At 37.9% G+C, this 25,808-nt stretch overlaps 1 protein-coding gene across 9 annotated transcripts in view; it reads left to right on the forward strand.

The window, feature by feature from the left end:
• The window catches only part of MEIS2 (Meis homeobox 2), a 172,879-nt gene that overhangs the window by 12,543 nt on the left and 134,528 nt on the right, over positions 1-25,808 (forward strand). For all 9 annotated transcript variants that reach the window (XR_006019302.1, XM_042047494.1, XM_042047497.1 and 6 more), the window contains exon 7: positions 3,916-4,030. Coding sequence is in view for 8 of the 9 variants with exons in the window: in XM_042047494.1 (XP_041903428.1) it covers positions 3,916-4,030 (115 nt within the window). In the remaining variant the exon portion in view is untranslated. The remainder of the gene's footprint in view (positions 1-3,915; positions 4,031-25,808) is intronic.

Raw genomic sequence — 25,808 nt, forward strand, 5'->3', positions numbered from 1 at the left:
TGTGAGTCTGTAGCCCAGCAAATAGAAAATACTGCCCCTGGAGACATAGCTTCTTGTATCTATTTTCCATCTCCTTCTATTGTGCTCTACTCAGTATTCACTGCTTTTCTCCTAGTAACACTGCTCTTTAACACAATTAGGTAAGAGCAAGAGGAGTACCATATTTGGCTCCCAATTATTAAAACTACTGGGAATAGATACATGTGTGCTGTTCACTTTCTAGGGTATCTGGCATTAGTTTAGGTCATATATGTGTGAAATTTTTATAGTATGCACACGTACACAAAATAGGCAGTTGCATTTTGGCAGACACCATCCATACTCTTCAATGTGTTTCTGCAAAGTATATTACTAAACTTGCAAGAAGAAAAAAGAAGCCATGCTAGCAGTTTGTGTAATTTATCTAAAGCTATCTGTTCAGTTTCTTCTTTTCCTTCTTTTTAAAATTTTTTTTCCGTATGATAACTCCATACAAATTTCTTTGGACCTAACAGAAAAATTGCAGCTAATATTAGTGGGCATTAGACTAGGATCTCTTCATGTACCTCAAAAATACTGATGAAGTTTTCCAGTGAAGCACACTTTAGAGGTGCCATTCGGGTTTTTTTTGTTTGTTTTTTGTTTTATTTTTGTTGGTTTTTTTTTTTTCTGGTGAAGATGTGCAAGAAATAACTACTTATGATTAGTCATTTGTCAAAGAATTTTTTTTGAGGGCTGTGAGGTTGGAAATGGTCTAGGAGAGAAAAAGAGCAGTTCACTGACTTGTACAATGATCTTAGTCCAAAGCAAAAGAGTGCTGCCTTTTTATGAGTCTGTAAGCTCCACCCCTAAAATTATTTGTCATTTTTTATAGTATTAAACTCTAGCTATTTTTCTCCCTTTCAAATTCCTTCAACATTCTACTGTTGCATTTAGTAAGTATCCTATCTTATATTTCCTGTCCTTCAACTAAATTTTGCCAAAATGCTTCCTCAAGAAAACTGTGTCACAAGAAATACATTGAATTCTCAATCAATACAGTTTCTCTTTCTCAAATCGGATCTACAAACTGAGGTCAAGAACAACTCAGCCTGGTAGAGACAGCAAGTGTTTTCAGCTGTGGAAAGTCTCATTCAGTGATCCTTTCCACATTTTTACGGCTTTGAAACAGAAAGGCCAGTCTAGCTTTTGAAATATTGTATGATAGGTTTTGGATGGCATTTGCCTTAAAACATAGCCGAGCTGTTACCAGTTAATTATTGTAACTTTCATACATGTGATAAGGAGCTCCAACAGCAGCCAGCGCAAGAGAGCCCTCAGTACACAAAATTAGCATAACTCACTGTGTTCCCTGAAAAGTTTAGCCTAGGTGAACATGTTGCAATTACTACGTTTTCTAAAAGAAGGTTCCAGCACGATGTTGTTGGAGGGCTAAACTCATGCTACGCTATTGTTTCTTTTCTTTTTCATGTATTTCTTCTAGCTCTTTATCTGATTACCATCCGGCAAACAGCTGACGCTAAGAGGCTGCGGAGGGCTGAAGAGCTCCTGTCTGCTGTTTGCCTTCAGCTTGAAGCTATTTGAGTGGCTTCCTAAGTCAGAGATAAAAAGAGAAGCTCATAGGCACAACTGTGTTTTAATCCAGGCTGTAAAGAAACTTGCACAGTTTTTGCATTTTTTGTCCATCTGAACTTTTTGCTAACCTTATTTTCAACTTTTTGTTCTTTTTAATAACATCTGGGCTGCCTCAACTTTCAAGAGTTCCCATCTTTCTTTTTGTGTTTCTCTTCACCTGACTGAAAAATGATGGTAAAATGTGGGGGTTTTATTTGTTTTATTTTCTTGGTGTTTTTTTTTTTTTAATGAAATTGTGGGGAATAACAGTATTCATTAGAGAAAATTAACACAATAACCTCAAAGAACATAAAATACTATTGTTTGGTGGCATTTTTTCCTGTTATAGCTCTCTGAGAGGAAAAGTAGATCAGTCTTCTAGGTTTTGGAGGGGGTGGTGATTTTGTGCCGTAAGTGCTGTTGTGATACCTGCTGTGCTGACAGGTGAGGGAAATTTCAGATCCTGACCTGTCTTCTGATTTTACTCCTGTCTTCCTGTCATGGAACCACATACGTGGGTGTATGTGTGTGTCTATCTTTGTAAGGTGAAGGGGATTTGGATCCTTCTTACCCTTTGGTCACCTGAGACTTTACTGGGAACCTTTTGAAGTCATGGGCTCTTTCCTTTGTCTCTGCTGCGAACCAGGTCAGGCCTGTCAGATTTATGTTGCTGGGTATTGTAGCAAGCCGTTACTTGGCAGTTCTATTCTGCGTTGCTATACAGCATGTGGTACTAATCAGTGCTAGAAGATTACTTTGAGATGTTTCAATATAGATTTTGGGACTTGGTCCCAATCACACACTGTATTTTACAATGGGTAAATCAGTTGATTATGTTGAACTTATTCCTACTACACATTGATGTAGCTGAGGTCAGAATCAGTCCTGCTCAAAGAATTTATCCAACTTGTCACTTGCTGCTTTCAGCTTCTCCTCATGCTTTAATAGTCTAGTGGTATTTCACAACACAGATTTAAACCACAATCAAACTTAAGAAGCATTTTTTTTTTTGAGGGGGTATTTGTTGTTTTTTTTTGTATTTGAATTATTATAATGTGCTTGATTTAAGTTGTTGCATACAGGTGACAAGTAATGCAGGTCCAACCCCTGCTCTGATCTGTTTCATGTGTTCTTGCTCTCCTTTTCTGCCAGAGGAAATTCCATCTCTTGCCTGCCTTCATGTGGTGCTGATAAAGCTCTTCCTGTACAGTAGAATTCCTGTTTTCCTTTAAGCAACAGCAGGGTATTGGGAATGATCAGGAAAGGGGAGGAGGACAGGAGGAGAATACATTCAACAAAGTAGCACTAAACTGTAACATTAAGTTTTCCTCACTTATCCTTTTAAATAGCAGCTCCTCTCTCTGGGAAAGCCAATACCCAATAAATTAGAAAGTATACATGAATTATGTGACTTAAGTACAGTAGTTCAGCTCTTAGCCAAGTTTTGCGAACTTTGTAAGTCTGTCTTCTGCATTCCCTTTTGTAGTGTTTTATGCATAGTAATGTGGAAAGAATTACATAAAAATCACTATACATGTTATTTTATATAATCACCTGGTGGTTATTCTTGACAATTCTTGTAAATGAACTGTTAGAGTGATAAATCTAGAAAGTCTCTTGAAATGTGTCATATCAAGGTGATGGCTGGGGGTGAGGAAGCATCTTTCCTGGTATATAATGTCTTTCAGAGAAAGCTTGCTTTTTCCCCTCAAAACTTTGATCTTGTTGGAAGTTTTTCCAGCATTTAAATGGGTGACAGAGTGGTTAGGGAATGAGGGCACACTCCTCTCCCATGCATGTTCTCCTGTACTTCTTGAAACATTTTCCCTCCTATTCTCCCCTCGCAGCTGTAGTCAGTGTGGAAGAACAAAGTGTGGGGAGATAGTTTGCATACCAACTATCCTGATCCTAAAGAGAGCACTTAGTATCATAAACTATGTAGGTAGATGCTCTTCCCTCCCCTGCCCCTCCACTACCCTGTAGAGCTCAGTGAGAAACTGTATTTACAGGTTTTTTGTCTCTCCTGAAATATTGTTATGCAGTACTACTCAAACAATTAAATCCAGACAACTCTGTGGAAAGTTTAAAAAAGAAAAAAAATCTGTCTTATGTGTTAACAAGTAAATCTTTGTATCTCCTCTGCTTGCCTTTGCTGAAGAATTATTACACTGTGCAAATAGTATAGGTGTTTGGCACATTTCACAAATGCTAATGTGTATACTTTCTTCCCCTTCCTCCCCTCTTCTCCTGGTTTGCTTTCTGTTCTTCATTTGCTATTGGAATGGGAACCGTGGAAAAAATTCCTTGGCACTCTGACACCAGAATCCTTCATCTTGGAGAGACCACGATGATGCAACCTCAACGCACTCGGCAGGCACACCAGGGCCCTCCAGCGGGGGCCACGCTTCCCAGAGTGGAGACAACAGCAGCGAGCAAGGTAAAAGGTCAAACTTTTTCCCTCCACAAAGTAGGCATGACTAAAATAACTCCAGCTTTTTTCATTATATCAGTACATCTGCCTTAGAGTAAACATGGAGTGGCAGACTTGCAGTATAATCAGCTGTAAGTTAGGGAGACGGTATTTCCTTTTCCTAACCCACTTAGCTGCATTTTATTATTATTTCAAAGTGAAATATCTAATCTTCAAACAAGCTTTGTAATAACAATTGATTAGTTCTGCCAATTCCTTTACAAATTTGGTTATCTACAGTTTATTTTTGTGTGGTGTAAGTAAATATAATGACAGACATACTCTCCAGCTGCGGTGCAGTTGTTTGAGTTAAAGATGGGTTAAAGAGTTTAACCTGCAGTTTTTTCTGGGAAAGGGATTTCTATGTGAAGTTATGAAGCTGCTAAATTATATAAAGTAGAAGCAAGCCCCAAATTGTACAGAAAAATGTTTCTTGAAATGTTTGCTTGTACATATTTTTTCCTGATTCTGAAAATCTGAATTCTGAATGGTAAATAGAGATATACCTGAACTGCAAAACCTCTTCTATATCTATACAGAGTGAAACTTTCTCAGGGTTCAGAAGGTTTGATTATTATTTCAGGGTTTTTTGTTTTATTTCCTACTGCATTGCACCTTATGTGTGGTCATCTGCATCCATGCTGAGTGAGTGTCAAAGGCTCTCATTCTGTTATGATAGTGTTTTACATGTGCTCATTAGAAGAATAAGTGACTCCAGAAGGTGTAAGAGTCAAGCCTCCAGTGCTAAACGTTGGGTAAAGATGGCCTGCTGTCATTCTTGGATCTTGACTCAAGAGCTGATTTTTTCTTTTTTTCTTTTTTTTTTTTAAGTCCAAAATTTAAGGTGGACTCCATTCTTGGTTTTCTTTGTAAACATGGTAAGCTTCTGCTAGTGCGAGAGACATTACCTCTATAAGGTCTTATGATATGGTCTCACCAGGAGATGTTTCTCCTTCACCTGCAGTATTTTGCCTGTCTTTCCCCCCACATGCCCAGCAGAGCCAACTACAGGGCTGACATCCAACTAGCCTTGCAGGATCCCAGAACTGAAGAAGGTAGAAGCCTTCAGGGCTAGAGCTGCTTTGACTATTCTCATGCTGCAGACTGCTTCCCACCATTATATTTGCCATGCTTAGAATCACAGATATGTGATTTGATGTCTCTTACGTGGCCCACTGCTTGGCACAGAGCCAGTTTCCCTCATCTGTCTGATGACCTGGTGTTGTACCCGTTGCGATTCTAGGAACTTGCAAAGTTTGTTTCTGGTAGAGTGGTTTGGGTTTGTCTCCTATTTGTAAGAATTGTTTATACATTTGTAATCTTATTGCTGATAGAAAGCGGCCATGGCACAGGGTGTGATCCAACTCCAAAATGAGTCACAAGGGTTTTTTGCTATGGGATTAAATTGGAGCTGTACAAGACCCAGCATGAACCACTGCAGCCTCAACCATTAATGATAGGGAGAACTTGACTGCTAAACAGCATATTGGTGTTATGCCTATTGGCTGGCCATAGGCGTTACTGTTGATCAAATGTTTACATGGTATAGTGTAGCTAAAGTGCTTGGTGTAGCACATGATTTGCATGCTTAAAAATGATTCCTTCGAGTGGTCTGCCATCTTCATTCCACCCCTAGGGAGGAAGTTTCCTCACACCTCTGCCCCAGGAATCCCTTAGAAATTGGAAAAGTTCCTTTGTTGAGCCATGCTTGATATAAAGAAATCCCTTTTATCAATATCCAGGGATCTTGCATTTCATAGTCTCTGATCCCTTGTCATGTAACTCAGGTTGCTTGGGAAATATTGCTAAGCATTAGAAAAAGCAGTTGATGATTACTGCACCAACTTTCCTTTGGAAACAGGTTTCTGCTAATATATATGATTTCAACAAACCTGTTATTCATTTCTGCAGAAGAGGAACAAATCAGTCACTAGTGCTGTCCAGTGTAGCAGGGTAAAACATGGCTGGTATGTTTCCCTTTGTGCTCAGCTGGGCCCTCTAAAGGGAAGCAGACGTCCAGTGGCAAATCACCATTCCATTCAGCTGCTGGCAGCTGAAAGATGATTCTGCAGCACCAGCAGAATTCCCATTGGAGATGGCTCTGGATTGCTCTTCCCCCTCTCAGTCCTGGGAAAGACTAAAGAGAGTGAAGTCTGTCTTGAATTTTCCTTAGGCTTTCTTGAGGGGGGCAGAGTTTGCCTTATGATTCCTGATCTGGCAGTGAGCTGTTCCCAGGCAATGCCAAGAAGGACAGATGCCCTCTTGAGCTATTCCAGTCCAGTTACTTACTTGGGTCAGCTTGGTTTCCCTCCAGTTTTGCCAAGAGCTTCCACAAATGCTGCTTCAAGTATTCCACTTGCCCCAAAGGATTTCTTGGAAATGGGAGCTCATTAGAGAATCTTGGGTTACATTAGCAACTTACAGTCTTCTCCACTAATGCCTGGTGGCAGCAGAGATTGATTCATCCTAGAACCAGTCTCTTCTGGCTTTTGAGAGCACTCTTTCCAGGGGTCTCTGCTTTTGCCTTAAGTCTATGATGTGCATCCTGTGATTATTTTTTTTTTCAATTATTATTTTCTTTTATTTTCTTTTGGGGACGGAGGAGATGGAAAGGATTTGGGTGAGTGATGACTGTTTTTTGCAGACTTTCTCTGCATGAGGTAAAGATATTTATTACCTGGAAGAGTCCTTCCATAATTCTTACAGTTTGAACCAAGTAAAAAATGTATAGGCATTTTGTCTCTTTATGGAGGACAGTCTCTTCTCTACATTGCATGGTTGCCCTTTGGCACCAAAAGGGTTAATCTAGTCTCTGTTTGGTATTATTAGAAACATGCTGGCATTGGAAGAGTTAAGTAAAGGGCCTTCAGGCAGTAAATGTTGAAAGATTATCCTAATTTTATTAGTGGTTAGTGTCTATGTTGTTCTTAGCATGTCACCTCACTTGTTCAACAGAAAACTAAGCTATACAACATATTGATCATCTGGCAAACCAAAGTAGTAGTGATCTGTAATCCACCAAGCATTTATTGACTTTATCCCAGTTCAGATCCACAAATGCAAATCAATGCTGTATAATACTATTTTAAAGATTAGTAATTATGTAGTAGGTCTGATCAACTTTCTGCCTGCCCTGGAAAGAGTTAAATGTATCCAATAATAAAAATAAAACACTCTAAACATCTTACAAAGGAGAAAAAGAAGAAGCTGATTTAATGGTCTAATGAGGCCATCTTCCAGAGACTTGTTTTGTGTAGGGCTTGCTTTGACCTTTCGCTTTGCTCAGGAGCCCAACGCTTCATTTTTCACATTCTTGCAATTACGTTAACGCTTCAAGCATTTCTGACTCCAAGTCAGCTAGCAACACCAGGCATAACTCAACACTGTGAGTTTTTCTCCTCTCTGTAGATTCATTAACAGGTCACCGGGGTCCCAACTGAAATTTAAAACTGACTGGTTCTGTTGGGTTAGCTGAGTTATAGCAGGGGAGATGGCAGGAAAGGGGGTGAGAGAAGGGGAGGGGAAAGAGAAGACCCTGGGGTTTTTGCCAAAGAATATATGTGTAAAAACTCTAAGTGGAAGATTAAAAGGTGTGTGTAGCTTTATCATCCACCCTTTTCTTTGGAGAGGAAAAAACACATCTGAAAGTCTTCTGGGGTATTGTGTTTTCTTTATTCTTTGTGAAACAAAGTGAAAACAGCCACTGCCTTTACATAAAAGGCTAAATGACTTCTAGAATTTGGCATCAGTTTGTACCACAGTGATGGATATGATGTCCCAGACTTTAATTCCTATTTAATTTCTTTATGGGATATTGCAAATAATGAATACGGCAGATTATGCATGAAAAATGGGAAATAAATCTTTTTAAGGTTTAAAAACATGTGGTCTACAGGAAAGCACCAGGGAATAATTTCAGTTTCACATTTTATGATACCAGCATTGTATACCTGATCTGTCATATTCATAGTTCACTCACTCAAAGGGCCTGATCCATCCAAGTCTTCCCTCAGGATATTTCAGGAAGGTCAGCATCTTTTTAGGATTAGACCTGGGGTGACAAACTTGATCATAAGTAAGAAGCCAGAGATAAGAAAATTCTTATAGGTTATGGAGCAGTAAAAATATAAATGAGTATCACATCTACTTTGCTTTATGCATGTGAGTGAGTAATTCATTGTTGTCTGGCTTTTTTGGCTTTGTGTTTTGGTTTTTTTTTTTGGTTGTTGGTTTTTTTTTTTTTATGTAACTACTTGTGCTGAATGATCTGCCCCTTTATAAATAATATCTGAGGCTACTCTCTAGGGCAAATCTCAAAGTAGTTTAGAAGCACTTCTGTGCCAGCTTGATGTCTGTCCACAATAGCTTTCTTTGGCAAAGACTCCATGCTCTGGTTCAGGACAAAGTCAACTAAGATATTAACTGAAGTGAAGCATCCATCACAGGTTAACTCTCTGGACTGATGCTTGTTGGAAAAATTAGGTAGTATATTTCCTATTCAGTATATACCATCTCATAATAAAAATAGTATGCAAGTCAAATTTGTTTACAAGACTAGGAGATAAAGCCCAAATGTCTGTCCTAGTATTAGAAACTCTACTGGCACTACACAAATCTTAGAACCAAACTCCAGTGGTTAGAAAAAGGAGAGGGATATGTTGATGTTAGCAGCAATTAAAAAATAACATGTTCATGCTAAATCTTTGGAAGCTAACCCAAAAGCTAATGCTAAAACTTCTTTTTCCTAGTTCTGTAAGTATGGTAAGCCTGCTGAAGCTAGTATGCATATTCATCATAAGGATTCAGAACACATTTTTATTCCTTTGTATTTTTACCTATAAAATGATAGGGTATGGTTTTATTGGGAGAGAGCTGCCTTCTGTAAGAAAGGAAATTCCTGATAGAAAGGCTCAAACATCCAGACTGTGAAAAATCAAACTTGCTAATAAATAATGCTTCACTGGAGATGCATTATTTCAGAAGGCACAGTTCTCATAAAGGTGAACTGTATGAAGTATGAAAAACTCTTAAAGAACAATGACTTTTTTCAACTGAGGAAGATACAGGAAGTGAGTAGCCCTTATTAATTCATCTTTTCCTTTCAAGTTTGAGGGGCCCGTCCTTGTGTTGATATGTATGAGTAATTCCCATTAATGGTGATGGGAGTTACGCATGTGCACTGACAGAAGAATAGACCCCTTAGTGTTCAAAGCACATGAAATTTACATTTTTTCCATTGCTGTAATTGAGATGTTGACAAATTGGAGAATATTGATGAGCCTTTGTTTTAAGTATTTCTTGCCAAGTTTGCTTTATTTTTTCATGGTTTGAACAATGGTGTGGGTTCAGCAGCAATGAGTAATAAGGGTAGAGTAAAGATAACTTTGTATTTCAATATTTTGATGTGCCAATAAGAAATAAATTCTTAGGCAAATGGAATATGTTGTTTTAATCATTAGCTATGCATGAAAGAAAAATTGATGTTGACATCTTTGCTGTAAAATCGTTGTAATGGGGCCTTCCTTACAATTCATTTTTGTAAAATTCATTTTGTACATTTTGCAGCAATTGAACAATCCCTGCACTGTGAATAGGCAGAATTCCCAGAAATACTGAGACAGTTGGCCCAGTAACTGCTGAGCTCACACTGCACACCACATGCACATTAACCATGATCATGCCAGAACCAGCTTGGCTAAATATAGTCAAATTTTGGTATCCTCCCATCCTTTCTTTTATTTCTGTCTATTGCAAGAAAAAATAAATGTTTGCCGACTCCAGCAATTAAACAATAATTGCAAAAAGAGGTGTGTCCTTACCTACTATTCAATAAGTAGCATTAAAATTTCATAGTGAATCTTCACTTCACTATGCAGTTTTCTAATAATCAGGCTGGTAGCAAATTCCTCACCTTTAATTAAATTAAAGCTTAGAGAGTGTGTGTGTGGTGTTTAAAATATTATACTTGTATTGAAGTTACTCATCTCACTCTTACCTTTTAATCCATGTAGGTTTGTATACTTAGATGTAAATAAAAATCTACATACACATTTACTTCCATATTTGTAGTATGTTTTGCTGGGGTTTCAAATGCAGCCTAGTAAAACTCTGTCAATGGAATGTTTTCATAGTGGCAGTAATCTCTTTAAAATAACCCTAAATACAATATGACAGATGCCATCTGGAATAATCTTTTGCTAGTTGCTTTCAACTTTTATTTTTTCCTACAGCTAAGTTCATCTAAAACTGGTCACTTACGGTAAACATAGTGAACTCTTTCCTTCATAGTGAACTTTTATATGTGAATGTTCAGAGAAAAAAATGACATGATTTTACTGAAAAGATTGTTACTGTGGAGAGGTTTGCCTCTGACTTCATGTTTCTGGGTATTTTAAAATACATATATGTGTATGTGTGCTTATATATATTTATTTATGTATTTGTATTTCAAAATAAAAAGGTAGGATTTCCCCTTAGCCCATTCTTTCCATCTCAGATCCTATTCAGCCTAACCCAATCTGCCTCCAAATGCTAAATAACATTCCATTCAGTAAATTATAATTGTATGTTTGTTACAATATTAATGCTTCAAAATGCAACACATTCAAATATACAGTATTAAGTGCTTAAATATCTTCCTGTGTTATTACAGACTAATTTCTTCCTATATGCACCAATTTATTTGAAAGATCTAGTGTTGGAATCTCTGGATTTTTTTTTAACATAGTTGTGTAAAGGGATGTCTCCTGATGCCTGTTAGAGTTTAATTTAGAGTAGTAATTAAACTTGAATACTGCCTCATAAACAAAAGATAAACAATAAACCAGCCACGTTCCCTGCTGTTTCATAGCTTTCTTTCCCAGATGTTTTAGCCTGATAATTTTTACATAGTGAACTACCTAACGTGGATTGCTATGGACAGAGGTCAAAGCCTAGTTCTTTGTAATGGTTTTATAAAAACTTTTCACTAATGAAATACTACAGGGTTTCCTTTGTGTTGGCAGATAAAATTGTCAGATACCGAAAGACACTCATTAATTGACTTTTTAATTCTCTCCCTCTTGTTTATTAAGACAGCTCTTATTAAAAAAACCCAAGCCATAAGCTTTATTTTAACTGTTGATGACTAAGAAATGTTTCTATTTCTTAATATGAGGGTGCCTGAACAGGACGTTGGAATACTGTAAAGGGCTGCTCAATCTTAAAAAATAAGAATGCCCTTGCAGGAGCTGTGATTTCCATGTTGATCCTAAGCAACTACGGAAATGTTCACAGTGGAAGGCTTTTAATTTTTCAAGCTGCTCCTCAGGCTGCCGAAGCTTGTGTGTCCATCTCTGGACCGCTCCTCTGTCAGCCATGATCTTTCTAATTGCCAGGTACTGGTAGGCCGTTCAGCTGCAGGAGCCATGTTATTTTCACTGGGTGGGGTAATTACTGAAAGCTGAGAATAGCTGCACTAAAGACACAGGGATACTTTCATGATCCCATTAGCATAAGAGAGGGTAAATTATTCATGCCAAGTGAGGATTCTATGGGGAAAAGTATAGTTAATGCACATAGTTTTTAAATGTATCCCTTTCTGCTCTGAGACTAAATTCTTGTTGGATTCAGTTCTCAGACATTTACAGGAAAGCTCTAGTGGCATGTTAGACGCAGTTCATCTCTCTCTGTTTGCAGCGCTCTCAATAGAGACCATCTGGCACGGATCCAAAAGGTGATTAAACAAAATGATCAGCTCTTGTTGCTGTGTTACATGTCCAATACTCTGGATTAAAAAACATGACCCACAACAGTCAGCTAACAAAATTTTTTTTTCCTCTTTCCCGTTCCCCTGTAAGAATTCAGATGGTCCACAAATGTCTATGCCATCTTTGTGTCCTTATGGCCCATAATCATGAACAGGTTGTGCAAATGGCTCTTTCTGTAACACGGTCTGTTCCAGCAGCATAGAAACATTTCATATTAATTGGGTCAGTCTAATGTTCATAATGACATGGGGAAAAATTACCCAAATGTGTTCTTATAGTAAACACTTAAAATGTGCCTTTCTCCGATTAGAAAGTGAAATTTGACATCAGGCTCATGTAGCTGATTTATTTTTTAAGATGGATGAAAATCAAAGCATGACACTGTCATCTGCTTAAAATAGTTTAAAGCCCCTTCTAACCAAATAAAAAAAAGGGGAGGGGGGGAGGGGTGAGCTGTGGTTTAACACCACAATCAGGGAATGAATTTACAGTGCTATTCAGAAGAGTACTCCCTTATCATAAACAAGCTGATAATCACACTGAATCTAACTCCCAATTAGCTCTTTCTTTGCTCACAGAGATGAGCGTACATGTCCTCCTTAAACCATGATATGTTGCTGTTGAGTCAGACAGAACGTTTGTATACCTTATGTCATATTCAAAATGTAAGGGTTAAGGCAATATATTTACCAGAAAACCCAGCTAATCAGCAAGGTAATTTTTCAAACCAATCTCTTCAATGCCTGAGTTAAGGTAAAAATGCCAAGACTGTGAAGAGGGGACATATGTATCTTATCTTTTTGGGGTTGCATCAAATGCCAAGTACTAGCGTAAATTCAACAGAAACCAGACATTGTTGGAAAGTAATTAAAGAAATATTGAAATTAAACCTACCATATGAAATATGGTATATGAAATATGAAATATTTGTAGGCCTGTTTTGTTGCATGCATAACAATTTTCATGGAATTGAACAGTATTTCTTTCTCTTGTACGTCTAGAGTTGTACTTGTTAAACATGACAGAGGAATCACCTCTGTATATTCAGCCATAGCATTGGAGGGATCTATTTAATGCTAAGGGTGTTTACAGTCCAAAATCAGTAGGTTTACTTAGAGGAGACATTTATTTAAGAAAAACAAAAGAGAGAGAGAGAACTGACAGCCTTCAAATCTATGCCAAGAAAAATCAAATTCCACTTTTAAAAGTTAAAAAGAGCCATTGTTAGCTTCCCTTACTGTGCAAGGTGGTTGTGGTTTAGCCCCAGCTGTCATCTCAGCCCCACACAGTCACTTGCACATTCCCCTCTGCCAGTAAGATGGGGGAGAGAATCTGAAGGGTAAAATTGAAAAAACTAATGGGTTGAGATAAAGACAGTTTAATAGGTAAAGCAGAACAATGAATTCAGTACTTCTCCTCAGCAGACAGGTCTTCAGCCATTTCAAGGGAAGCAGGGCTCCATCATGAATAAGGGTGACTTAAGGGGACAACAATAACATCACTCTGGGCATCTTCCCCTTCTCTTTCCACAGCACTATACACTGAGCAATACACCATATGGTGTGGGATATCCCTCTGGTCAGCTGGGGTCACCTACCCCAGGTGTGTGTCCTCCCAAGTTCTTGTGTGCTCCAGCCTCTGTGCTGGTGATACTGTACAAGGGCTGCTCAGCAACAAAAAACCCCCTTGTGTTATCAACACTGTTTCCAGCACAAACAGAAAACATGGCCCCATAGTAGCCACCGTGAAGAAAATTAGCTTCACCCCTACCAGAACCAGAATGAAGGGGAAAGCCATAGGTAGGAGGTACCAACCTATCCAGAGTGCTCAGGGCAGGAGGGCAGGCTCACCCAGCTCAGGGCAGCCTGGTGAAGGAAAGGGACCCTGGTAGCCATGTGGGGCTTAAGGCTATTAGAGGGCAACTCATGCTCTGTTATCATGCTGATTTTCGATTGATTTTTTTGCTGTACAGTACTTGTTGAAGGCCCTCTAGAGTATCAAACACTGCATTATGGCACCAGACATTGTAGTATGCTGGCCTTTTGTCTGAATGCCTTGTCTTCTTGCCTGAGGAGTGCTAACCACTCCTTGATTCTTACAGCTTCTGAGCAGCTTCTATATCTATATAGGAGGGGAAGTAGGACAGGTGAAGAAGATTTGACAGCTGTGTTTATCTGAATCTTAATGTGATTTGGCACATTTGTCTACAGTTCTGAATTTTCAAACCGTTCTGATATTGAATTGCTGTAAAATGTTGTTTTTAATTTATAAAATCACTTCTCATTTAAGTAACTGATTGCGGGGTATGAATAAACCTAAGTCTGGTGTCTAAATATACTTTCTTAGTGTAATTTCTAGTAACAGGTACCACAGGTTGTTAAAGCTGGAGCTGAGGTTGCAGGAAGATCTATATAGGCTAAAGTGAGTAATTTCTCCTGTTTTCTACCTTGCTATTCACTTAAGTTATTGTATGATTCAGATAGGTTTTTCATTCACTAAAAAATCAAGCCATCTACATGTAAGTCTTGATAAACTGAATCAGATGAGTATCTATATATTTGGGATATCATCTTCAAATAAGTGATTGTCATTTTAACCAGTGGTTTCTACTGCTTTGTGAAAGTCTTTGTGCATGCAGTAAATGTAAAAGAGTACTTAAAAATGTTTGCAAGAATAACAAAGTACGCCTGAAAACACATGTAGAAATTTAGATTTGCAACTTTCTGGTGTTACGTGAGCTATAAAAAAAGCAGTGTGTTCATAAAGATAGGATAATACAGGGAAACAGTGATGGCCACCTTAATTATCCCACTACCTGCAGGCATTATCCAAATAACAAGTATGGTTGCTGGGAAGACATCTGTTATTTTGGTGGGCTTCCCTGTAGCTTCTCAGCTTCTCATGCAGTAAAGGTATGTCTGTCTACCCAGGAGCAACTAAGTGCAGAACTGGATCTGACTGGACCTTGTGTAAGTTATGTGCCCTCTCTGACATGTGTTCTTCCCATCTGTACAATGGGCACTAGAGTTCCATGAATTGTATGAAATGGTCGTCTGTTGTTGTGGACTGCTCTGATATTGCAGGAATGCAAGTTTATGTAGAAAATTCAGGTGTGTTCTTCTCTTGGCCTCCTTGAATTTAATAAAATAAGCTCTGGGTATACTGAATTCGTAAATTATTGTATTGTTTATTTAAAAACACTTCCTCTTTTTTCCACAAAGGTGAAAATATGTGAATGAAATAGCCTTGATCTTTTAACTTTGTATTATAACTTTGTTTTTAATGAACAAGACTTATGAAGTAGTGAAAAAAGGATGGCATGGATCACATCACCACTTCTTTAGCGATGTTTCCGTAAAGACGAAAAGTCTAAAGTGTTTTCAATGTTTAAAAAATCACTGTATCATTATATATTGTATTCCTTGTTTAGTGGTTTTGTTTCTCTCCCCCTGAACAAGCACAGTAACTCTAGACCAAGGAAAACTTGGATTTTGTGTTCATATTTAGCTCCTAGGGACTCAAGGGTTTGGTTTTAAACAAGTTTATAAAATGCACTGTTGGCTTTTTTTCCCTTCTTTAGGAATTCCTTAGTACTCTAGATCTATAGAACAGGTTGTGATGCTTAGTGACCCTGCACATCAATAGCTCTGTCTTTTAAACATGGACATTGATTTTCCTCATCCTGGCATGAGAAGATGTAGCATACCTCCTGCTTTGTTGCCTGTGAGTTTTCAGCATATGCAAAGGCAGTGGTTGCTAAGAATAAAAGCTTAGGTCGTCAGAGATGGCAGCAGTATCATGAATAGTCTACTTCCTATTTAGGTGTTTTTTGTTAACTATGAAATACATCTTATCCATTTGAGGGGGAGTTGATACATTTTTTGTTGCTGTTTTAGAGTTGTTTATTACTTTTTTTAGTCTTAATAAGTGCAACAATCTAGATTTAGTAGTTTGGCTTTCTACAGAACCTAAAAATAATATTTTAAAGTGCACCAACTAGGTGTCTTGATCACAGTTACAGTACTCATGAAAGATTTGTCTTTCGTTCATGAATCAGTGGAGGACTTTCCAGAGAAGGTTTGAAGGAAGGCAGTGTGAGTCAGTTAAAAGCAGTTCTTCCTTCTCAGAGGAGAGGAAAAAAAAGACACTATTCCCATAAGATCTTGATCCTTTTTGCATGGAATCGGTAGCAAGAGCAGGGGTGCTACTGCTTTCAGATATGCAAAGTTTGGGTCAAATTCATCAAAATAAATGAAACCAGAGCATAATTCTCTTATCTTAAAAAACAAATACACAAAAAAACCCCTATTAGTTTCTTTTATAATTCCCATAGGAACTACTGCCATTAAGACATGTAGGATCTACAAAAAGATAGTTATAAAGTCTAATACTTCCTAATATATTTTGGAACAAAACTTCATCATGCCCTGCATTCTAGAGGACAAATGTTAATAAGCACCAGGTTTTTTTATATTTGCATGGCAAAGTTTTGAATAATTTTTTTCCTCTGGTGGTTTTTATGTGTTAAATTGAGCTTCAGAGAAAATTAATTTGTGCTCTCAGTTCAGTTAATTTCTTGAAATGCTAACAGTTTTGAAAATTTCTCTGTTGGAGAGAATAAAGCTATGCAGTAAACTCAAACTTAAAGGAATTTGACTGCTTCTGTTTGATTGTATTCAATATATTAATTCAGGTAGGTGTGGAGCTGGAGAAAGTAAATGATTCTTTGTTTTCTACTGCTACATATGGGTGGTTTATAAGTGACAGCCCCAAAGCCTGTCTGTTTTTTGGTTATTTGTGAAGCTGTCTTTACCCCAGCATAAGGAGCTAACACAGGGAAATTGTCTGGTGGCAGAGTTGGCACAATGGCCCTGGTGACCCTATTCCTACCTACAGCCGGGGCAGTGAGCCCAGGAAAGAGAAAGACAAAGTGGTTTCCCCCTGCTTCACTGACTTCCCAGCTGCTCTGAGGCTGAAGTCCATTGCTAACTCCAGATGCTCAAACTTGCACTGAGTGCTGTCCTAAACTGCTGGCCTCATAACTCATGGAATGAGCTCAAATTATTTTATGGATGGTTACCTTTGTACACCCTTGGCACTATACATTCCTCATGCACAGGCTAGGATTGGGGTCTTCTATTTTCTTGTGTAAACAAAGCATTTGCTATAACTGACAAGGATTGGTGGAGCAGCCATGAAAGCGAGAGAGGGGAATTCAGCAAATTCTCTATTAATATGTGATTTGTACCATTAAATTTTTTGACAACCCTGGCATTTAATTCTTAAATAAGTAAAGAGTGCACTTTTCTTTATAATCTTGCATTATGCCCACCAGCTTACTCTGGCGACACTTGTTTAAGTAGTTACATATGTTTAAATTTTCCTTGGGCCTCTCCACATACAGCTGCAAGCTGGTCATACCTTGACTAAAGGCAGCCCTCATTCGCAGGGAGTTCAGCAGAGTGAGTGTGGCAAATACACATATATAATTTTATTGCAGGACTTGGTGCTAAGGTTTTAAATAATTTACGAGCGTAAAATTGGGAAACTCACACGAACTCCCTCTCTAATTTTACACTCCTGCCTAAAGAGGATGGAACATAGCACAAATAGCACAAATCAAAATTTTTCAGCTTGAAGCTTCCTTCCTAATTCCTCCCACCTCAGATTCACCACTTACTGACGGTTCTCCATTTCGTGGGACTCCTGACCCTGTACATCTGTTAAAGGGGATAGTTTGGAATGAACACAGCCTCCTACTCAGAAGGACCGCAGTGTTCTCTTAGCTCCTGCTAGATGCTTGAACAAGCAGAGGGCTTAAGTGAAATCCTTTAGCTGAGCCAAAATCTGTTCTTATTTAGGGACTAATCCAAAGCCTGTTAAATCAACAGAAAGAGACTTTGGTTGACTTCAGTGAGCTTTGGATCAGGCCCTTCCTTCCTAATACATCTGAAATCAATGGAGGTACATTGGGCTTCTGCCAGTTAAAAAAATAAAAAAGGGAGAGGGGTTGTCCTTGTGCTTTATTTGTACAGTACCTAACATATTGAGGTCCTGGTGCTCAAACAGTATCCCAAGTGCTTCATTGAGACAACAATAATTTTGACTTGATTAAACTGCTTGGTGTTCATGGACTTCCATTCATCTAGGTACATAATTTCCCTTGTCTAAAACAACCACGTATGCTGTGCATCCACCTCATGCCCAAACATTTTTTTTTTTTGCTAATGGTTTATATAAAGGAAATTCTTGCAAAAAGTAAAAAGGGAGGATGTCAGTTTTTACAGCAGGATTTTTTTTTTCCTGTTTTTCTGTGCTCTCAGATTGTTAATAAAGTTGTTTTGAATGAAAAATACTCAGGCCATAGAACATGCAAAACCCTATGAGTGTAACTGTCAGTTCTCTGCCTTGAGAAAATTTTTAGAGCCCCATGTGTTCTCTACAGCCAAAAGCTGTCACCTTTATATAATTTCTTTATTAATTCCTTTTATTTTTATTTCTCAGTATTAAGATGAAGTCCAAATTATAATCTGCCACTTGTTAAAGATTTTAATGTAATAATTAGCATTATGGCAATGGCAAATATTTTTTAGGCAAGAAATGGCAAAGGACTAAAACTCCTATGTATGTTTCAGCATAGACTTTCTGTTTTCAGAAGTGCCTACAGCAGCTGACATAGGACCTCAGTCTGGCAAAGGCTATTACATTTCGTTACTCTGTGTATTACAAGTCCTGTTACTGAAATCAAGAGATCCACAGTAGGGTTAATATTGACCACCTCAGCCTTTGTAGGATTTTTTTCAATTGATACTTTTGCTCTAGTCATAAACTACAAATATTTTCCTTAAAGTTAGTAAGTCTTGTCTGCTTTACCTTATTAGAGTTTTGATTAGCTTTCATTTGCTTCTGAGTTCATGCACTTAAGATTCATTTTGTGTATTCAGACACTTAGCATATTTTGTGCAAAACATCTGTCACAATGTGAAAATGTATTTGAGTAAGAAAATATTTCTAGTTCATATCTTTTTTTTTCCCAGTGGTAAATTTAGACATATATTTCTAGATGAAAAGTGTTAAACTTAATAATGTTTTATTTTAATAGACATATTTAGTCAGCAGTCTTTAATCCCTTTTGTGTAAAAAGGTAAATTCCATAAGTTTATAGTACTACAAAGTTAAGTTTTGATTCAGAGGTTACCAAAATGCTTAATGCATATAGATGTCTTTCATTTTAGGGAAACATGCATAGGTTGATCTGCGTTAGCATCCTGTATGTCTTACAATTCTGTATGTTCTGTTCTTTGCTTGTGAAAGAAAAAAATGACTGCAGTGCCCCTACTTCATCCAAGAGAGAAGTAACAGTGCAGTTTTCCATTAAAAAGACATAACAAAGACCATCATATTAGTGAAGAATATTTCTTATATTTTAATTGCTTACAGATTTTACTGTTTTCTTTCCATTTTAAGGGACCATCTTTCAGTTTTAAGGGAAATTCTCTTAAGTCGACAAACTTTAGACGTAGTTGATACTGTATATCTTACACTCTATATGCTCCTGTTTTCTGCTTTCTTCTCTCAGGAGAAACTCATCCTACCTTATCTATTTAAAGAATATCTTCTGTAGTGTATATCTACAATGATAGATGAAACATTTACATTTATTTGTGAACTGGCTATCCTAATTATTTCCCTGAGTTGGATGTTATTGCAGTTCATATTCCCAGCTCTGAGCATAGTTTGGGACAAAGTTCTGTGTATGAGCAAAGTTTTATGAAAGAAGGGCTTTATTGATTTCTTTTTTTGTTTTTAAAGATCTTTCATTCGTGCTATCAATCTATAACTCAGGCTTAGCTAAAATTATGCCCCTTTTTTTGTTATTTTGTTTTCCCTTCTGAATCTGAATTTGGGCAGGCCTTTCTAATCTGGTAATTCATCACTGACGTTCAGGGTTTGGTTTCAAACCCCTCTCTACTTTCTTGTAAACTAATCCTACAGTCCTAAGACCACCAAAGAGAATGTCATTTTAGCTAGAAGTCCACACTGTCAGAATTCAGGTTTACTGTATGCCAATTAACCCTCCTTTAAGCTCTTCCAAATGGCTATCAATCTGGTTTGTTTAAAAGGAATAAGCTGTCCTTTTATTTTAGAACTAGTAAAGAATTTTACATCTTTCTAAAGCAATTTTCTGCATTCTTACTGACTTCATTGATGTGAATGTAAAGTACACAATAGGTCAAATTCTGACTTCAGTGGGAGTTGGTGGGAGCACAGTCTGTACATCTGAAGGCAGAATTGATTCAATCTTAGTGTGCCTGTGTGGCAAAAAAAATATCTCTATATAATTTGTCTTCAAATAATCAGTGAGTACAGATTTGAATTTGTTTCTCATGCTACTTTCATGACTGCCTTGCGCGAGCTCAGAGGAGCTGCTCATGTTCTTAGGAGGTGTGTGTGTATTTTTTTTTCCCTTGTTTATTCACTTATAAACATTTTACATGCTTCCTTAGAGAATTTCCTTGTAAGGTTCAGTTTTTCTTAAGAGACTGCGAACTCTGTCTAGCACGTAATTTGTAAACTATGCAAAGAGCACCCTGCAGCCGAGGCAAACCCTAGAACCATCCACTTGGACCTGCTTTGCTTGCCACTGTAGTACTCTTGGATGTAAAGGGTCCTGTACTGTGGCTGTAATGAGCAGGATACACTCATGCAAGACCAGATGTCCAGTGGAGGATCCATGTATTCATTCTCTGTTCCAGTCCTCCATCAGACTGCTGATTGTTATCGCATGATTAATTTTATTTTAGGTCATTTGATAAGGACATTGTTTTTGAATGTAAAAAACCCCAACGTAATATCCTCTGCTCTTATGCCTTCTCCATGCTCATTAGCTGTTCTTGAGTTGTCTGTCTTATTTCAGTGGAGCAAGGTATAACTTCTGTGAGCAAAATTAAAAAATTGCATCCAAAAGAAAAGGGAGAAGGTCTGTGGGCAGGTATGTTGCTGTTAAATTCAGGTGAAAACATGGGTTTTTTACTTGTGTGTTTTAACTTAAAACTGAGTAAAAGCTGTATCTCGCAGTTTCAGAAGAAAGACTTCATTTACACCAGGATTCTTATGCTTTAAATAACTGAATTGGCAGACTTGATCCACTCAAATTTTATTTTCTAGCTGCCTTTTTATAACAGTCCTTTAAACAACTTGTTAGGAACTTCTTATATTTTTTTAGAATGTCATAGATAGAAAACACTGGCTTTTTTAAAAAAAAAAAGTTTTTCAAAGTCGTTTAGGTCTTTAACATAGCATTAGAATATTTCCTTGTCTAAATCATCTCCCATATATTAAAAAGCAACAGCCAGTTGGTTTCCTTCCTGTCCTGTATGTATTTAAGGTTATAACATTCGAAATTCTAAGCTTAGCTTCCACCCCTCCTCCTTTTTTTTTTTTTTTTAATTTAAGTTAATGACTTTGGGGGGTGGTCTTGCAGTTACATTAAGCATCCATGAAGGTAGGGGTGTTTTTCAGTAGGGGTGGTTTTTGGTAATATTCTTTGTTTGGTAGGTCTGGTGGGAGGGATTGTTGTTGTTTTTTGGGGGGGTTTAAATAGCATAGCAAAGAATAGTAGGACATAAACCTTTTAAAAGTTGGTTTTGTAAAATTTAAAGCATGAACAAAGGTTTCTCAGGTTTTGCTTGAATCAGCCCACAACTGTTATAAGAAACTGTAGAACTGCAGACAGGCTATGGCTTTTCTCATGTCCAGGGGAATCCACTGAATCTTGGCCTTCATTTAGGATTCCCTCCTGATGAACAAATTCCCATGACCGCTTTTGAAGCTTTAAAAGCTTTGGTTTTGTTTTAAAAGGCCTCTGAGCACAGGCAATGTTTTCATAGGCATTTAGAAACAAAAACTTGAGCTTTTAAACCTTCAAATGTCGCTGTGGGGATTCACTTGGCTTCTCAGCAGACCAAGTCTGAGATAACACCTGCAAGAAGTGTGTATCTGTGTGTGTGTGTATATTGTGATGCGCCATCTCAACTGACCCACAAATGTGACAGTGGTGCGTGCATGTGTAAATCTTATTGTTATGTTTTGCTGTTACTCAGTTTTAAGGGCAATCTATTATTTTGGTTCTGTGGCATAACTTGCGTAGATAAGCCAATTTTGGTTTTAGACTGCTTTAATTTCTTCTCCCTCTTTGTCCTCTGACGCAAACTCTAACAAATGATCTTCAGAAGAACAGACTGAGTTAAAGTCCATGGTTATGTTTCATTATCTAAAGGGTACTGGGTTTTTAGCTTCAGTCTTACTTTTTTCTTCTACAGCTAACATCAGTTGCACAATAAAAGGTAGTTTTCTATAAATAGGTGGGTTATACCACATGTAAACCCAAGTCTGTGATTACTAGATGAGAAAAAATGTTCAATAGATGTGAATGCGCAAATCATCAGGCTGGTGAAGTAACAGAAGTACTTATTTGCACTCCTTTGCAGCTCCATCTCTATGTGTCTTAAACACCTGAGGTGAAATTTTGTCATGTTTTAGAGGGAAGGGGATTTTCAGAATTAAGGATAAATACTAAATGAATATATTAACACTGCTTTTCTCCTGTCCTGTGCTGTTCTCAAAACACCTGTTAAAAACAAACAGGCACATATTTCGAATTGATGCTACTGACTGTCAAACTTGGCACCAAATAACCTGCTGAAACTAAAATGTTGATGCAGAACATGTGCTTAACTTAACAGTCCATAACCCTGTTTTTCGAACACTGAAATACCTACCCTGAGAAAGCTCATAAAATGAAGGTCTTTAAAGTTCATAGATTAGATCAATGAAGTTGCAGCTGTTTTTAAGAATGTGCATCTTCATTGACTCCTACTAATTCAAGATGGCCAAGTGTATAAAATATGAGACATGAAAGCACTGAAGATATTTTTCCTGAAAATGTGCTTTCCATAGGTTCAGTATCTAAAGGAATGAGAAGAGAAGGGATGCTCAGAGAGGCAAACATTCTGCAGCTGAGAGGACTACATATTGCAGGCAGGTCTGAAAGGATCCCTGCTTGGTTTCTAAGGGTATTTAATTGAGCTTTTTACAGCATATAATGATTAATTCTTGTAGAAATTCCCAGTGCCCTTAAGATTCTATTGCTTGGGATTAGGTTGAGCAATTTGGCATATCTCTAATCGTGTTTCCCCATGTGTAACATTCCAGCCATGTCTGTCTGACTTTACTGTTAAATATATAATTTATAAACAGATAACAATCCTGATAAGCTTGTTTCAATCCATTCTAGAATGAAATTACTTGTGTTGTAGTACATGTGATAGCTTCCAACTGCTTTAGAGTAACTGTACTCAACAAAGAAGAAATCTTTGTTATAGTGTTTGTCTGGAGGCACTGGAAATTAAAAATCAGAGTGACTGCAGCAACCAGGACCTATTATTTCTGAAGTGTTTCCCAAGAAATAAACTTTCTGCACCAGGCAAAAGTGAATTTGTAACAAATATGGGAACATAGAAATCTCCTTTTTGCACTTGTCCACGCAGGGTATATGTTTGTTACTTTTAAATGAAAGAAATTGGAATAGGCTCTATTAAACTGAAACTAATTTTCTTCATTGAATTTTTCTGGCTGCATAAGTTTTCTGACAAAAAGCTTACAATTTTCCATTTCACCAAATGTGTGCTTTTTTTTGCCTCTAAACTATATGCTTTACTGTTAGACATTTTGGGATATGGTGGTTTATATTTCTCTTTTGTGGGAATAAACCAGACGCATCTTCTTGTACTGAATAGCCTGACAGAAAACGAAAATAGAATTTTTAAGCTGCGAATTGGCAAAGCGGAGTCGGACTGCTTTTTTCTCAGTGTTCCTTACTTTTTGTGATAGCTGAACAAAACTCGGGGGGAAAAACAAGTTGTCCTTAACAAGGAAATTATTTAGAAGTGCAACGTGTTTACGTATCTGGATAAGAACAGTGCATTGTTAGGAGTGACTGCATGAATTGCATGATGCAGCCTTTTGACAACAGAGTGTCTGCTGGAGACATCTGCGAAGGGTGAACTTTCACCCTAAGGGAGAATGCTCCGAAGGTGGGGAATGCCGTTATCTGTCCTGGCCCACCATGCACAGGGGCTGTCCTGGCCCACTGCTGTCCTTGCGCCCTCCTGGTTACATAGCTCTTCAAATATAAATTGGACGAGCCCAGACTGAACAGATTCTCCCGAAGAAATGTTGAAAGCCAGCTTGCTTTTGCCTTAGTGGGAAGGCAGAGGTTAAGTCAGGGCCTCAGACAGTATGAAATTAGCATGAGACCCTTAGCCTTTAAATAGCCTCATTATCTAATATGGCACCTGAAGAAGGATTGCTAATATCTGATGTGCCTGCCACTCTCTCAGATCCTGAACTTTTGTAAATCACTTGGTATCACTCTTGTGGAAACCTGTATAAACAACATGTTACCCTTCAGACACACAGGTCCAAGTTACAAACTGTAGGGTGCAGATGCAGAAGGCATCAGCAGTTTCTTTTTCAGATGGTAGGAAAGGGAAGGAGAAGGGCTGGGGTAGGTTGGGGAAGAAATAATAATTGTAAAGTGTTAGAAAGGTTTCCAGACCAATGTATTTCTGATTTTCATTTTAAAAAAGTCCTTTGTACTGGTTCTAGTCTAAGAAACTTTCTGTTATTGTGCTCTGTTGAATTCACCCTGGCACAGGTGACTCCCTGAAAAGCAGCATCGAGTTGGTCATTGCTGCTTCTCGTAAATTGCTGCTGTGTTTGCAATGGCTATTCATGGACAGCCACTGCCTTACTGTTAGTCAACAAGAATCCACATCCCATTTGTTATAGGTGAAGTGGTGATTTCTTGTCTCAAGTGGCTGTGGTGTTTTAGGAGTGTGGTTTGGGCTTGTTTGTTCTTTAGATTTTGGGTTGTTGGGTTTTTTGTGTTCTGTGTTTCGTTTTTTTGGTTTGTTGGTTTTTTTTTTAAGTAAAAACCCAGATAATATGAGGATCTTTGGCCGCTAAAAACGAAAGAGCAAATATTCTACCCCAAAAGATGGAGCAGTCTTGAAGAAAACAGGTTATTCCCCCTCCTCCCCTCAACACTCTTTAGTCCCACAGAACGACTGCATGCTTCAGCACAGATTTCTCTGCTAGTTGGATCCCAGGAGGCCTTATTGAGTGCAATGCTGCTCAGGGAGTTGCAGCTGTATAAAGTGGGGGGAAAAAAAATGTAGTTTGTACGAATTGTTCTTTACCTTGGTTTGGGTTCAGCATGGCAGCTGCACTCCGACTTTGTGTGTGACAGCACAAAGGACAGCAAAAGTGAAAAGCAAGTCAGCAAGTAGAGAGACAAAAGCAACGATCAGCTAATACAGCTCCACATGGCCTAACTAATTTATGAGAAAAAAACTGTTCTGTTCATTGGATCAGCACTCTGAGGAGGCAGGTGGAATTGTAGGAAGTTTTCATTGAGTCTCTGGAGCAACTAAGGAAGTCACTAGAGATTCTTCTCAGTTTGAACTTTATCAGGGTCTACGCTTAATCAATATGGTATTGGAAAAAGAATTAATTACTAAAGCAGAATAAAACAGCTGCATTTTAAACTAAGGATCCATCAATTCAGTAATCTTCCAGTTACAGGCTAGGTACCGTGAGGATCATTTTGACTTCATGTAATGAGGAACTCAGGGAGTTTCCTCATGAACAGGCTGGGAATTCACATTAGCCTATTTCAGCTATTTGTCATCAGTACAACTCATTTCTCCCCTTCCAAATTACAATTTGTATTTGATATACTGTCAAACCCACAAAATTCCCATATTCATGGAACTGAAAGCATTAATGTGGAAATCATTGTCACCATGAGAAAAAGTCTTAACCTTCCTGAGCCTCTTTATTCTATAGGCTGCGGCTCAAGTGGTTTCATGCCGGACATACCTCTATTGTGTTCATTGTGAGGGTCAGGGACCTGCCTGTTGAAGAAGCAGTAA

The sequence above is a fragment of the Corvus kubaryi genome, unplaced genomic scaffold (assembly GCF_017639235.1).
Source record: "Corvus kubaryi isolate FWS band 111438036 unplaced genomic scaffold, C.kubaryi_AGA036_p1.0 66, whole genome shotgun sequence".
Taxonomy (NCBI): Eukaryota; Metazoa; Chordata; class Aves; order Passeriformes; family Corvidae; genus Corvus; species Corvus kubaryi.